General features: G+C 37.7%; 1 protein-coding gene across 1 annotated transcript in view; it reads right to left on the bottom strand.

The window, feature by feature from the left end:
- Positions 1–16871, bottom strand: part of yjefn3 (YjeF N-terminal domain containing 3) — a 34024-nt gene extending 17153 nt beyond the window's left edge. The window contains exon 1 of the mRNA XM_081384320.1: positions 16656–16871. Coding sequence (XP_081240446.1) covers positions 16656–16714 — 59 coding nt within the window. The 5' untranslated portion in view covers positions 16715–16871. The remainder of the gene's footprint in view (positions 1–16655) is intronic.
- Positions 16872–17350: the final 479 nt, after the last annotated feature.

Here is a 17350-nt window from a genome sequence, read left to right as displayed (position 1 = left end):
ATCTCTGCCCATACCCACCCCTGACCTTTCCAAACACATTTCCAGTGCAAAGTACAAACAGTACAAAGCAAAATACAACAGACTGTCTGTAATAGATCAGCAGTTTACCATAACATGCGTTACCTGCATAGAAAGTTAACAGCTCAACACAGATTTGTGCATCTACACTACAATTTCAGTTTTAACTGTCAATTAAATTACTTAAGTAAATGTTCGCCAGTAATACTGCAGAGAAAAATATATCATGACAACCATTTAACACTATAATTACAACTTACTGTCAAATAAATACTGTCAAAACACCACAAGATGTTGACTGACAATGCACTAACAATGATTTTTGAAGATCAAAAATCTAGAAAGAACATGATGTTTCTAGTCAATAATGTCGAATCTAAACAATGAATGAACTGTTAAACTGAAGCACTTTGCTAGCGGGTTAATTAACCCACTCAAGCTCAGCCAAATTCAATAAATATGAGATATATAAGATATACAGACAATAAACGTAACATTACAACACTGTAAAAAAAATTTGCTGCCTTAAATTTTGAAGTACAATCAACTTGGATGTTTAAGTAACTTCAACTTAAATTACATTAAACTGACTTAAATTAGTTGAAAAGTTTGAAAATTGCTTAACTCATTTTGATGAGTTAAAACAATGTAAAAACATATGCTCTCATAACTTATTGATCATATCATTTTTTACAGTGAACTTGTAATAGCATGAATGCACAAATGAACTTAAGGAACATTCTAGTCAGGATGTTGTGTCGTGAACACGCTCTTTCCGCAGTAATGCACTAAAACACGGACAATGAAAAACTAAAGCATGAACAATTCATAACATTACCAACTATTTGGTAGTGGTAACTATTTAACAAGGTGGGGATTTCGTATTAATGTGTATGTTGTGATTCATATGGAAACGTGCGATTTTTTGAAAAAATAAATAAATCTAGCCATCAGTGGAGCATAAACAGATCGTACAAAAACATATGAATGAGATCGTACAAAATTTACTAATTCATACAAATTAGCCAATATTCGCAAAAGCATAAAACAGTTACAAATTGCATTGAAAGTGTGTTGACATTACAACTCATCATAATGTTGTTTCAGGAGCTCAGGTTTTCACTTAATTGTAACATAGATTGTAAAAAAAGTTTTATCATTCATATCACTAGCTGCATTACCCTTCAAATTGCGCAAATTGAAATTACGAATTATAAATACGCACAATGGAAACATGTCAATTAGAGAAAATTTTTTTTACGGGAATACTGGATCTGGATTCTAAACAACAAATAAATGCCACAATTTATCAAGAACTTGAAGCAGATATGAGGGAGAAACACCCATAAACTTCTCATACGTGGCGCTCCCAAGTATAAGGGTCTTTCATTGCCATTAATGCTTGGATAACACGCCTACGTCTTCTTCAATTAAAAATAATGACTAGTGCGGTGGCTGGAATATATACGTGAAACTAACAACATCCGTCGCCATGATTTTTTAAATTTATGTTTAGTCGCGTAACATTGGTTAATGGAAACGCCATCATTTCGCAATAGTTTATTGACATTTAGAAAATATCGCAAAAGTTTTGTGCAAATCTCTAATGGAAACCAGGCTGTTGTTTGGGATGAGCAAGTGGTTACAATAGGTCCAGTAGAGCATCATCATCTTGGCTTGGTGCATGTAGCGGGAAGAGCATTTTCAGATCCCCAGTGCTAGATTTATGGTAGCAGTGGAGGCACAATAAACATCAGGTGCTTGGACTGGTGATAGGAAGGCCAAAGAGACGAGGATTTGACAGAAATGACAGGACTAATGTCCCATAATGCTGGAGAATTATGATTAAAAAATTGTTTGCCAATAATGTACTGATACCCATATAGGTATCATCCTCCCCTCCCCTTTGGTCAAAGACCAAATGTTTGACCCAAAATCCCTTCCTCATTATGCATTTCAACTGTCCACTTAGGTGTAAAGGGATCCAGGCACGCCTGAAAATGCATTCAGGCCTCGACCCAGCTGGCCATCTCACTGCACAATGACTTTCATCTGGCCAGATGAACCGGTAAATCAACAGCCGGCTACATCAGAGCTTAAATCTTTTTTTTTTTTCTGAAGGCATGAAAACAAGGAGCTACTCTAATGCCTCTAATGGATTATGTTTCGGCCATTACTCGGAGAAAAATCGATAAACGGGTCATGGGCATCGTCTCAAGTCTTATCGCTAACCGATAAACTCATCTCCACAACACTTCAGATGGGCTTGTTAACTCGATTTTGAAACCCATTGCTGAGGCGCCTCAACTTCCCCTCCAAAATGACAATAATACATCAACTGTTCCATTTTTGGAGCTCTGGGAATCTGGCGGAGAGCATGCAGCGCATGAACCTCTTCAGGAACGGGCCTGTTCCGCGGCTAGTCAGCTCTGGGCCGGCTGCCCGTCTCCATGGAAGCGTTTTTGGTGACACGGAGGCTTGATTTTGATGAACTGCATTTGGCACCAAGGGAGGGATTACAGGAGATCTTCATTTGGAGGCTCGACTCAAAGACCCAGTGGTCACGTCCACCCGCGTAAAATACGATCTTGAATGATAATGAATGCTCCATTGAGGGATGTTACTTTTTAACACAGGCCATTTAGTTCAAGTAGACCAGACACTGACACACTGAGGAACAGTTTGGTTTGCCAAAGATGGAGAAACCACAAAATGTAATTAGCAACCAGAATTTAGGGCTTGAATCCATTCGTTCCCTTCAACAGCATTACATCAAAGTGGAACTTTTTCGATGGTCATGTGCTTATGTAATTATGGCCTGTGCCAGTTGGCAGTTTCTTAGAGTAACTGTGCCCAGCTAGATATATATCGAGAGGGCCACAGGAGACTGTGCAAGTGGAGGAAACCATGGTAACAGAGCAAGTCAGGTCACCGAACCGACGATGCCAGCAGACAGGTTGAAGGATGTAGATAAGAAAAAGAGACTGAAAATAGCGCAGGTACAGTCCTTCAGGCCCAATTAAAACCGGGGTTTGACAGCAAACCAGGCAAATGAAGAAAGTGAATATTCAAGCGTTAGTAACAGCTGCGTTTGGCCATTGATATGGTTGAATAAAATGCCCTGTGGTTATTTTCTATAAGCATTCAAGTGTAATTTAACAGGCTTAACTAGGGGTGATAAAACAACTCTGACTGCCATCTGGAATTATCCAGGATGTATGAAGAGTCATTATACTGAATGTTGGTTTTCAATACACCATATTGAATGAATACACTGAATATACAATACATGAATTAATAGTGGGATCAGTACAATTTCAGGGTTAAAGTGTTACCTTTTGGCATCTAATGACGAATATGCTTTGAAATTGAAGAAATTGTACGGAGAACAAACATGTACGACTATAATGTACCACCCAAACTTTATCCAATCCAAAAAATGTTGGGATTTTTTTAGTAGAAAGCAAGCTGCATGATGATGATATGATTTTCGCAATCTCGTACAAGTTAGTACATTGTCATGAAAGAGTGTTAGATTACATTGCTTAGTATAGTTCTAGGGCAGCACAAATTCAGCCTAAAGAATTATGCAATAAATTTTCATTAGCATGCTGCCTTTCATATTCTCAGGGGATGTTTATTTTTTCACAGAAAAATGAACTGGAACACAAAGCTCTGAATGGACTATAGAACATAAATAAAGGACAGCAGGAGTAGCCTCTGCATTTTCGCACAGACATCAAGTGTTTCCTCAAGGAAAACTCAGATACATGACAAGCTAGGTAAGGCAATGTATTATAACTGACCCCAATCTGCCATTGCAGTGCTATTTATGTAGTGATACTATAATATGCTCTTTCTCCGGGCTTGCTCAAACAACAAGTGTCATTACAGTGCAAAACTTCCAAAGATCTCAAGTAGCCAAGCCATATAATATGATATGAATGTCACGAAAACATATCCATCTCACATTTCACCACAAAATCCAAAAGAAAATAATAATAAGATATCCATATCATGTCTTGTGTAATCGCTCAATCAGTGTTTCAACCATGGAAGGACCGGACGTCAATAAAACAACTTGTAAACAACGTTTTGCACGATACATGACCATGACCTAGATGATTTTTGGTGACGCGATATATTGATTTGCTCTCCATGTCGGAAGCGATATCGGGGCTCAGACAGCCGAGAGCGGACATCGACAGGTAAATATAAACATGACAGAGCTAAATGGTGCACGCACATGGCTAGCGTTAAGGCCGTTTCACACGGGATGCGCAGTCGCGGGTGTCAAGTTCATTTTCGAAGAGAAGATGTTTTTTGCATTCCACTACATGCAAATGTGCAGTAGACGGACGTGTTTGACCGTCTTTTGCAGCATCACGTGCATGATGTTCTTTCAAGTTCTTCAACTTTTAAAAAACACCTCTAGAAAAATTTATTTAGCAGCAGGTATTACCTGTTCTGTGCCTTTGTTCATATGGACATCTGACTGCTAAGAAGGGTTTGTGTTTTCTGCAATAGTGTGCAACTTAACTTTACTGAGAAAAGAGGGTCAGGGCAAAATCTGTAGATGTAAAAGTGTGTTTGGGCTTTTTATCCAACATTATTATTATTTTTTGACACTTCACTTCCAGTATCTAAATATTCTTAAGAGTTAAGTTCATTGACTTTTGAAAGTGTGTAGGTCTTTAAATGACAATAATATCGTATTTCGCAATTATTTCTGCGACAATATAGCGATCAAAACCAAAAGTAGTTATTGTGACAGGCCTAGTTACATTTAGGCCTACCTCAGAAAAGCCATTCAGTGACCATAAACTCGATAGATAGTTAGTAAAAAATACCCTAGAGAGGAGCATGTTACACATTCATTATTCAATATGTAATGTATGCTTGAATAAAACAGTCAAGTTTTTATGACAGTGAAAAACTAATTGAAGTAGAATGAATTGAAGTGTAATTATTAAGTTATTATTATTACTTCATTATTATAAAAAAACTTCCTTGTGTGTAATTTAATTGAGTGTAGGCCTATACAATCAGTTTATTTTAACCTTCAATATTATAGTAGAATTTAACAGCTGATTTACTGTATAGTTTAAAGCATTAGTTGAGAAAAAATTTTCTTGAGAAAACGATACTGTAGGCTACCTGAATTATTAATGTAATACAGTATTGTTTTACTGTAAAAAATAGAATTAAAAAAATGATTCAAACATAAAATTAGCATTACGGCAATATAATAAATTCTACCATATTAAAGAAACATTTAAATTGTTTTATTTAAAATCATTTAAATAATATATTTTTCGCATGACAATAATGAGAATAGTTTTTTTTTTTTCATTTCAATCATAAAATTTGCATAAGCACAGCACAATAAATACTACTATAATACAGAAATATTTAAAACAATTTATCTAAAATCTAATATATTTTTGCATGACAGTTATTTTATACAGTAATGAAATGCTAAATTGACATGATAATAAAGTCACAATGCCCAAAAAACTTAAATGGCTCTAAAACAGCCTTTATTTGAGGAAAATATAAATTCTTAATATTGGTTATACTTTATTTTAATGTGTCCGTGTTATAGTGTAATTAAGTAATAGTAATTAACTACATGTACTGACCACTTACTATAGGGTTAGTATAGATTAAGGTTTGATTTAGGGTAAGTTGCATGTAACTATGCCTAATTTATAGTTATTACTATAGTAAATACATGTAACATGTCATGTGTAACAAGGACACATTAAAATAAAGTGTTACCTTAAAAAAAATCATTTTGATTTTGGGGAGAAATAGGACCTGGACAATGTTTTATTGGGTACACTTGTTAATAAACTGCCTGTGTGTTTTACGCACTGACAAAGTGTCTCTTAACCTGAGAAAATGTTACTCACTGGTGTAAGGATCAATAATATGTTTAATCATCCTGACCAATAGCATTGCTCCAGTCCTGACCTGACCTGTCAACACGAGCCAATGAGAGTGCATCCTCTGAGATTCTCTCTCTACTGACCTATCCTTGTTCTCTCCTCATCCTTTTCATCCAGCTCAGCGCTCTCTTGCTCAGGACGCCCATAAACTACATTGAGACTATGCCAGAGCATTTAGGCAGGGGTCCATGTCCTCATCTGGCTGAACCGAGAATCACAATTTATCCTGAAAATAAGTCATGTTGACAACTGTCAATATAATACTCCAGCTTTGTTATATTGACACGGCCATATGGCACATGGAGAACGTGTGCTCAGATGTTCGCAATTTGAATTTCTATTATAAAAAATGCGATAAAACATCTTGGTTTAGACGTTTTCATAGCTTGTTTACCTATTCAGAAGTCTTTCATACAGGAAACAAGTATGCTATCAAGCCGTGCTGAATAAAAGCTTTGTTCCTCATCTCTGGCACTCCGATTCCCCTGTTGAGAGCATCTCAAAGGAAAACAAGCTTGCATTCATATTCTATCATCTGATTGCATCGTGTGCCCGGAGTCCAATTCATAACTTTTATAGACATCTTTAATGGAGATTAAAACAGCTCTGGCACTAGGAACCCATACAAGGGAGGACATTCAGTTGATGTCAATATGAGATTGAATAAATGATGCCATTTTAAATGGACAAAACACTTCCGTCACAATGAAAAATAGTTTACTTGAATATAATAAAACCAGTTAACCTGAGCATGTATCCTCACAAATCTGGCTATCAAAAGATGGAGATGGAGGACAGAAGCAATAATAACATCTAATATAATAATAACACATTTAAAATTCTATTTTATAATAATAAAAATGATGCAGTGCTGACTATTAAGTTTCACGTTTATGTGAAACATTTTCAAAATAGTCAATAACTGATAATAAAGCCAATCTAAGCTAAAACCTTCTTTGGAATAAAGATTGAATAAAATAAAATATAAATATTAGATGAAAAAGTTCAAGTTGAATCACTGAAATGACTAAAACTGAAATAAATCATAAATTAAAGATAAATAGAAATGAAAAAAAATGATAAAAAATGGCAAATGCACATATGGAAACTGAAAATATATAAATAAAAGCTATAAATAATACTAAAATAACACTGCTAACCACTAATATCTTGACATCTTGAATAAAGTCTGATCAAAAGTTCAAATTAACCAAAAGCTGCAGCTTAACACTTTACAAAATATTGCAGTGAGGAAAAAAAATGTAAAAAGATTAACACCTCTAACCAAGAAGGAAAAAGACATGCATAATTGGCAAGAAAATCAAATCCTACGAACAGTAAAGCAAAATCTCCCAGGCAGAATAGAAAGGATACGACTAAAATCGAGGAGTGATGCTATCAGTAGGAGACTGACAAGGAATGAATAAAAGAAAGAAAGAGAACGTTATTTTTCTTTCAGATGCCCTTGATAACATTATTACAGAAATGTCAAATTTACTTTGTGTTTCCTATGAACCAAAGCCCAAAAACTAAAGGACAAACCAAAGCAAAATATGTATTTCATGGAAAGATGATGTTCTCCATGATTTTGTTTTCAAACACTTTGCTGTCTCAACAAACTGTGCCAAGCAATAAACATTAAGTATCTCAATTTGTTCATTCTAGTATAGCTAAAGTGTAATATATCAAAGGTTACGGAGTGAGGCATTTTGTCACTTTTATGAGATACTAATGTGCTGCTGCTAACCTTGTTTATTGCTGGGGGGGGGGTTTCAGAGGGCTCTAATAAAGAGAAAACAGGATGTATAGCTACTGGCTCATACAAGAACAATGAGTCTATTATTGCCTAAAACTGGATTTTTTTACACACAGAGATGAGTTAAAAATGGCTGCCCGGGGCTGGCAAATCCCTGCTACAGTATGTCTTTTTTTCCCATTGCTGGAACATCACTGAGGAGACTCATCATGGAAAATGTGTTGTGCGGGTAGCATAAGCAAGCCAGCTGCCAAGATTCCGCTACCAAAAATGTTTTAATTGAACAGAAATGGATATTATCATATCGTAGACACCTTGCAGCTCTGGTCTTGCAAGCATGCCCAGCTAGTACAACTATGCTGTAAAAACGCTTTGTGAAAAGCTTGTCATTAAAAAAATAAAAATCATTCCAAAGATGTTGCAAATTAGACCGAATGTATTTTTTTCTCAGTATAGCTGCAGTTCAATCTGCTTTTTGTAGTAAAACTATGTTATATGAGGATACTATATTGAGGCTACCTCCCCAACTGGCGATTGCATTCATTTTTACGTCTTACTTTTAAGTGTGGCTTACTACAACCAAAATGTGACGTTAAATGCTTCTGAGTGATGCTGCTCCAGTCGGTAGCGATGAACAAATAAATGACATCTGCTTCTAGACCTCCAGCAGGGTCATATAAATATATTCTCCCCAACACCAGGGCTGCCGAGGGCCGCCACATGTTGATTGTTGACTGTGATTAGCAAGAGCGCTAATCAACAGAGACCGCTAGCGGCCTCGAGAGCAAGTCCCCTCTCATCCTCGGTCACGGTCATTCAGATCACAAGACAGTATAAGATGCCTTTGGGCTGATTCACATAAAAAATTGCATTTGATGAGATTTAAACGCCTGGTAAAGGTCAGTGATTTCTCCTCTAAGAGCCTTTTTGTTGTCATTACAACAAAACAAAAAAAAAACACTTAGGCCTATTACAACAAGACATGTGTTAACCCCACATGACGTCCATCTTTTCACAGATGATATGGTAAATACAGCATAATTTGTCCATATACACAAATTCATAATGGGAATGGTCGGTTCAAAATGCAGAAGTATTGGAGAAAAAGAGATGGAAGGGATTGCTTAAGATATGGCAAAAAATGGCAACAGGTATTTCTATTTATCTGAAGTAACACCAATAGTTGCTTTTCCACCGTCAGGCCGACTGGTTCTAAGAACGGTAGGGAACGGTTCCAGTTCAACTTGAGCTTTGTTTGGCATCTCAAGAATTGTCTGTGATGGTGATGCGAGTAGTGACGTCACCACTCAGGATTGGTCACTTGTCTGTTGCCTGGGTACCAGTTTCTCTGTATCTGGCCAGGCACACTATTTGAGTGAAGTAAGCACAAGTTAATAATAGAAATATCAGATCATCCTCAATAACGCGGTCACTATTTACATCCGATACTGTCTGTAAGCCTTTGCTTTATCAAGGCAACAAATGCATTACATTCCAAAGAGCTCTTATCAGTCCTAAAATGGAAAATGAAACCATATCCGTACCGGTTGGGCTGGATCGACATGGAATGGAACAGTTAAGCAATGAGAATGGTTTGGCCTGATGGTGGAAAAGTTGCTAATGTAGGGTTGGGAACCAACTTTGTTGGAACCAAGCCAAATTCATAAATTTCGGTTCCGAAAACAGTTAGGTTTAGGATTAAAGGTTTATTTAATAAGGTTTTATTCAATCATAAATCACATAATTTATAACAATTAAAACAAACAACACTACTATACCTTGTAATTCCCCATCATCAAGTAGGAATTCAATCAAGGGTTAGTTAGGTTAGGTGTTGATCTTTCTTCAGAAAAATGTATTAGTTTTGCAAAAAATGTAAAATACTATGTTTTAAAAATACATTTTGACAGCAAGTAATAAAGACAAAAGGCATTGTTTGAGTGCATTATTTTCCTTAACATTTTTGATCAAAATCAGAATCAAAATCAAAGCTGGAACTGGAATTTTTTTAAACGACTCCCAACCCTAAAACAATGATTGTGAGTTAAAAAAATAATGACTAAATACTGACCAAACAATCCAACATCCATCATTGATTGGATAAACAGATAGTCCCGCCCCAGATTCATGCCATTGGTTGAGCCAATGTTGCAATGTCAGACTCGTCAGGATGCTCAAACAAACAAAACAATGTTTTGAAAGCACCACAGTGTTTATACTTTTGAGAAAATAAAGTCTACAAATTGATTATCCATCCATCCATCACTAATCCGGAAGGATTAGATATAAGATATAATCCCTCCAGCGTGTTCTGGGTTTGCCCCGGGTTCTCTTCACGGTTGGACATGCCCGGAACACATCCACCGGGAGGCGTCCGGGAGGTATCCTGAGCAGATGGCTGAAACATCTCAACTGGCTCCTTTCAATGCGGAGGAGCAGCGGCTCTACTCCAAGTCTCTCCCAGATGACTGAGCTTCACACCCAGTCTCTAAGGGTCAGGGTCCCTGCGAAGAAAACTAATTTTGGCCTCTTGTACCCACTATCTCATTCTTACGGTCACAACTCAGAGCCCATGACCATAGGCGAGGGTTGGCACATAGATCGACTGGTAAATTCGAAAGCCTGGGACACACTAGTCAATGTTCAAATCTTAACTGATTTTAAAACTGTGGGAGACCACAGACATACGGACAGTTTCAACCTTTTTTTAGCATTATAATCCTCCGAATGCACACCCTAGAAGATTCGTCCGGACCAAGAGACTACACGCACCTGTCAATTACACGCACCTGTCGATTGTAGTAACATTTTTACGGGAAGAAAAACAAAGGGAAAAAACTAATATGGGTGATCTTTTTTCTCAATGCTCAATAATTTTGTAGCATGTTTGTGGCTGCCAAGTTTCAGCTATAGAAGCAGGCAACATCCGATTGGTGAAGCTTGCTCGATCTCACTGGCTATCGTGGGTATCACGCAAGAGTCAGCCCGATCAAGAGTCGCAAATAGCAAATGTGTTTGATATTTACAATTTGGAATTGTGCAGGCTCCAAAGCGATCGGGGGCAGTAAACTAAACATAATGACACCACACAGTATTTTTTGGACAAAAAGTCAGTTGCGAGAAGCCTTGAATCGGGCCACACCCCCCAAACGATTGTTGCAAATCGGGCCCAAAATTGGGCTTAAAATCTTCAAGTGTGTTGCCAGCCTTAGCTCTACCATGACGGCATAACCATTCACTTTTTAGCATTATTGCTGCCGCTACACTGATCCACCTGTCGATCTCATGCTCTGACCTACCCTCACTTGTGAAGAAGACCCCGAGGTACTTAAACTCTTCTACTAGAAGAAGCAACTCACTCCCTATGGGCAACCCACTGCTTTTCGGCTGAGAACCATGGCCTTGGATTTGGAGGTGCTGATCCTCATTCCCTCTGCTTGCGGTAAACCACCCAAGTAAACGCTGAAAGTCACAGCCTGATGAAGCCATCAGGACAACATCGTCCTCAAAATACATAGTCAAAATCCTGAAATTTACTGAAAAAAAAAAACAGCACCTTCTCCCAAGAATGACCCACAGCTATATATTTATTAAATTAAAGTAATAAATGTAGACTAAGCATTACAACACAAACTACATTTGAGAGCTATAAACCAAGTATATTTCCGGAGCAAAGAGAGACATGGGACAAATTATAACTCCTGGTTTCTAGACTGTCAGCTTTTGCCAGACCATAATGGCTTTGTAATAAGCCCAACCGAGCGAGACGGTGAACCCAATTATGCTGTCTCTGGCAAAACAAAAAGGGACAATTTAAGACAGGCATAGCAGCGGAAAACTGCTAAAATGTTGGCCATCCACATCCGTCAAAATTTACAAAGAACTTGAGCCGGAGCAGAACATTCCGGATGTTTAATCCGGACAAGGCTGCGGGACATCGTTCTGTCTGACGAAATTCCAAAATATAATTGATACAGTTCAAGCGAATATTCACATTTCCCTCAGTTTGTGACTGGTCAACTGGTCCTTTTTCATTCCTCATTCTCATAGAAACTGCCATGCTGTCAAATATGTGTGTGGACTTCATAGGAATAATGTTGCAGTCCCACTGTTTCTATGGTGACTTGGCCATATATCAGTCCCTGACTCGCAGCTGTTCTCTGCTAATGGAAATTGTACCATGTGCTCGTGCAAACAGCTCCTATTGACACTTTTAACAATTGAAGGTTCCCCACTACATGCATCTAGCCTCAATGATTATACATCATACCTGATGCATTTTTTTTTTCTTGCATGATAACCTCTCGAGTCTTAAAATTACCTGTACCCACTCCTCATACTCGTATTCCACTATGCTGGAATGTGGGCGAGTTTATAGGGGAGGGGGAACAAAGGAAAAGGACTCTACACAAAAATCCTATCTTAACGCGTTTTGCTTCCCTAATCTGACATATATATGAGTAAAACATGAAATTCAATTAGATCAATGAAATGTAGGGCATTCTAAGGCAGACTTTTGAAATTTTTTAAGGAAAAAATATTCTTTTCATTTGTAATTTGACTTGCTAAATAAACAATAGCCATGTGAATCAGAGAAAAAGACAAAAATGGAGGACAATTTCTCAAGGGGATCTCAATCAAGTTTGATTTCTCAGTTTTCTTGAGGACACTGCGCCTGCATGGAGGAAGGTGCTTTCTTATAAACAATTCCACCTCCCCCATCTACATCTCACCTAGTCTATCAGAAATAGAGGCACTTCATTACGCAGCAGCTTGGCAGTGAAGACACTCATTAAACACATCAGGAGGAGAAAAACTAAGCACTGTCAATCTTATCCAACAGATTCACAGCCCCAACCACAAGCAGTGATGACACTCATTACACACGTCAAAGGGAGGAAAAAGAAATACTGTCAATCTCCTTCAACCCCATGACTGAAGAATCGACATTTGAGAAAAGTCAACCTCTGTAATCACTTAATTGGTATGATATGGAGAGATTTGGACCTGATTAGCATATGATAAACTATCTACAATAGAGATTTGATTTACCAAACTAACAATGAAAGCAGATATATTGAACTGAAGTAGTGGTGTTTTACAGTTATTTTGCCTGTGATATAAACTTTAATCTCCCCTCTTTATAGCTCAATAAATGAGGCTCTATTATGAGCTGACTCTGGTCGGCAAGCTCTTGGATGGATAAGAAAAAGCGGTTAAAATAAAACAAACATTAAAATCCTGCTCCCAAAAGAGAAAAAGAAGCACTTTATCTTCCATTCTGTCCTTTTAGTGTCATAATAAAAAAAATGGCTCTATTTCACTCTGTTCTCAGAGATATTAGCAATTATGAATAATTGTATCTTCAATTATAGTCAACTTCAAATCAAAATTGACTGTATTTACTTTCATAACATGTCTGGTGTTATTGTGAACGATTCATGGAGCACATTATTCCATTAAAACCCATTTATTTTCGTAATTCTTTTATAAAATGTAACTTGCTCCATTCTGAAATAGATATCCTTTTCGTCTGACGTCTGACTCCTCCGTCCTCCAGCTCGTGACCCAGAGATCAATCGAACTAAGCCATCTCGAAGGGCATCTCAATTGTCTTAATTGCACCGCGAGGAGCGAGGATAGACAGGTGTATCCTTCCCTCGCATTCTAAGGGGGTGGAGCTGAGACATGAAGAAATGAAGCAAGGAAAGGAAACAAGGATGCACAAATAAGAAATGAGCACGCTCAAGAAGTGGATTAGAGTCGACGCCAATAGCCTCGTGGGCAGCGCGCTGACATATAAAGCCGCTGCGCTTCGGGCAACCCGAGTTCGAGTCCTGGCTCGCGGACATTTCTCTCTCCCACTTCGCTTCCTGTCTGCTTACTGTCCTACCATAATAAAGGCAAAAATAATTCTATATTAAAAAAGAAGTGAATTAGATGTAATATTTACAGACATTCAAATTTAACACCGCAAATATTTTCAAATATTTTATTGAAGGTATATGCTGCTTAATATGGTGTCTTATAGGCCTATACAAGAAGAATAATATAATCATATATTATTTTAATCAATTTTAAATAATTATTTAAGTCTATATTTTGTTTTATTTAAATGACAGAAACATTGAGATTACACAAAAAGAGATTTTTATAAAAACTAATTTGTGAGAGATAACAGAATTGAAGGTGTCTAAATAAACATGAAACCTCATTGTTGTCAGCAAAAATCTGGCCAATAACAGATAATCTGTCGCTGATAAAAGACATGCACTGCATCAAAGTACACACCTATATAAGTTTGAATTTGAAATAGCATACTATCATACTACTCTTACTAGTTCTGTCATATCATTTTGTTTGTAAAGAAGTGTAGCCTCAATCAGCTTTAGTTTCAATTTTATTACTCCCTTAGCAAATTTAAGAAGAATTTTGGCTCTTAAAATATTCTCTGGTCAGAGCCATAGCCCAGTGGTTACACTAAAAATGGTGCTCATGTGGGCTCAAGAATTTGAGCCTGGTTGGACCATGTTTGATAGATCTGGATTGATGGCGCATCAGACCATTTCTGGCATCAAAGCTGAAGAGACAGATGGTGTGTGACAGTATTCTTCTTGACCAGCTGAGAACAATGACTGTGGACCAGCTCCATGATCTTGTAAATCAGTGGCTTATTAGACATCAATACAGGAGGACTCAGAACATCTAGTAAAAGTGCACACACCTCTGTTTCACTCTTGACAAACTGAGTAAATCGAGACCTCGCCTCGCCATAATCTAACTTTAATGGGGTCCTCCCTTAGAAGTATTACATTGCCTGGTAACAAACCACAAATCATGCAGGCTGCTCCGTTATTGCATTTAGAGTCTAGGCCTATAAAAAAAACAGTACTCGGCAAAAAAGAAACAGAGCTGCTCAAAGCTGTGGAGAACGACAACAGGGTGGACACCCTATCAAATAGAAGATCCACCTGTTAACCCCTATCCAGTTACAAAAACATTTTTCTTCATGTGATGCAACCGTTGGGTCGAAAAGGTGTGCAATCCTGAATAAAGAATAACGTTCAACATATAATATGTGAGGAAAACTAGCCGTTAGCATTTCATCTCAAAAGTAGGAGGCTTGAAGTGTGCCATGTTTTTTGAGGCAATCATCTGAGCTGTAAAGGTGTGTTCACGCCATGTCGTAATTACTGTAACGAATGAACTGTTAAAAAGCACAACGTAATTACAACGTGTAAACACATCATTTTCTGAGAGCTATGACTTGTACCGCGAGAGCGATTCGAAAGCATACAGAGCTTTATTTACGGTAATTACGACATGGTGTGAGTGCATCAATACCATGACTAATCATTCTGAAACAGGAAATGATGTCAAGACAGCACTGATTGGTCGAATCGCACATAAAAACCATGCATGCTAGCACTTGACTAGCAACTATCTTGGGCAGTGATGTCAAAGGAAGCAGACAGAAAAATGTGTAATATTTACACTTTTAAGAGTCCAACAAAAAACATTATCTACTTTAATAAAACAAAATAGAAGCGATTTATCCAGCTTGTTTTTTACGTAAAAGTGGGCGTGGCCACTTGTAACTTGAAAATGCGTAATATAAGCTGTACAAAAACAGCACATTATGCTGCTTGATGTCATAAGCTGGTATTTTTTATTATTATTTTAATTCATTAACATAATCATAAACGCACTAGTTTGTAGTTTTACGGTTTACTTCACTTCACATTTGAATGGCCATCAATGAAGACCCTGTACAGGCCATGCTAACTAGCAAAACGACTCAAACATCCAACTTTTTGTGACCCAATGTTGTTCGTCTTGGTTTCGGCGTCAATACCTGACATCAATAAAAGGACGCAGGGGCCATTAACACACATTAATCCCAGGATACACATTGTGAATCCACAAATCAAAGTGTTTTGATTGGATTTAAAAATAATAATGATAATAGAAAAGCCAATTGTCTGCGTTCACACTGCGTGGTTACCACGCAAAACCAACACGCTATGAGGGTTTTAAGTTACAGCAGGAACATTAATCTCCCCAGAATTCACGCCGTTAAACCTCAAATCCTTAAATCCTATTATTCCATCCTCCCTTAAAGTGTATAATTTGCCTCGTCTCTTGCCGACCAGCGTATTTAAACGTCGTGGGCTGGTGTGAAGAGCTTCAAGGGCCTCTCTTGCCAGGAAAGCCTAATATGGAAAACAAACCTTGTGTCGCTCGGGCTTCTGATCAAAACACCATTTGTTCTCTGTCACTTCTGTGTCATTTTTTAAAGATATTCTCCGGTTACACTCCGTAGCATCTGCTAAATCTAAATCTCACACAAATATGAGGCAATTTGTAAGATGTTCGACTGAATTAGACACTTTTATATACTGATGATGCTTTAGAAAGCTCTCTGACACATGCCATATTTCACTCAGATCAGGAAACAGGCGACCCCCTGCTTTTTTAAAGAGCAAATTGTTGGCCATGATGTTGCCATCACAACGTCCAGCAGCTAAAATGTCACATCACCTTTCCCGACATGCCTAAATCACCAACAAACTGCTGTAGGGAGAGCTGAAGTGCGTTGTTCCTTCCACCTGTTTGCCTATAAGCCACGTTTCCAGGTTATTAAAGCACGTTGATCATAATCAGTGTACCTTATTTTTGTAAACAGGAAAGCTGGGAGGAAATTAAGTTAGATGCATTTTCTTTAGACAGTGTGGGATATTACAGCCATCCTTCTGTCACAAATCACATTTACCTAAAAGTCAGACTGAAAAGATTGTGCAAATATTAGGCTACTCACCCTTAACAGGCTCCCATATTGTGATGCATTTAAACACAAATCTGCCTTAAAAGGAACAATATGTCTAATTTGGTCACATTATGATGCTTAATACCAAAATAATACAGCATACCTGAGATAACGCAGTGGCTCTATGGTCTCAGGGTCTTTCTCGTTGGAGCTGTGGCTCATCTTGATTGATTCAGTAGCACTTATCTCTGGCAACAATCACCCCGTTATTGCTCTCTCTTTTCTGACTGTGTGCCCTGCTTCTGTCTGCTGCCTGATAAACCCAGGCTCCATGCGTAGATCAGCTACTCTTGCTGGAAGTGTCAGCCAATTAAGAGGCAGGGAGACACCGGGAGTGCCGTCTGATTGGCTGAGCACCCCTGATGCTGGAGAGCTCAGGCAAGCATAAACCACATCCCTTTCAGATGTAGCATCCTCAGTCTGAGAGTGTTAATGTGTCTATTTCAGTTTAAACACTGTGCTGTTTTGGCACATCATCTATGAAATACTACTGGTCATGCATATATTCATGCATTGAAGTATTCATATTCAAGGTTTTACCATTTAGAATGATTTTAGAGAACAATATAAGACTAATTCATATAAATTGTGATGCTACTAACATATAAACATAACAATGTTGCATTTTAAAGTACTTAATCTTATTATAAATATGTATTAGTTAGTTAATTTACATTTAACATGAGCAGTATGCAATGTTTTAAATGTGTTATAATTAATGGAAACAAACCTGGATTAATGGAGATGGCTACAGTATTAGCGCCACACTGCCGTTTAGAGGTCGTATCGTGTCATTGC

The sequence above is a fragment of the Scardinius erythrophthalmus genome (assembly GCF_964197995.2).
Source record: "Scardinius erythrophthalmus genome assembly, chromosome: 14".
NCBI lineage: Eukaryota > Metazoa > Chordata > Actinopteri > Cypriniformes > Leuciscidae > Scardinius > Scardinius erythrophthalmus.
This window is presented reverse-complemented; position numbering and strand designations above follow the sequence as displayed.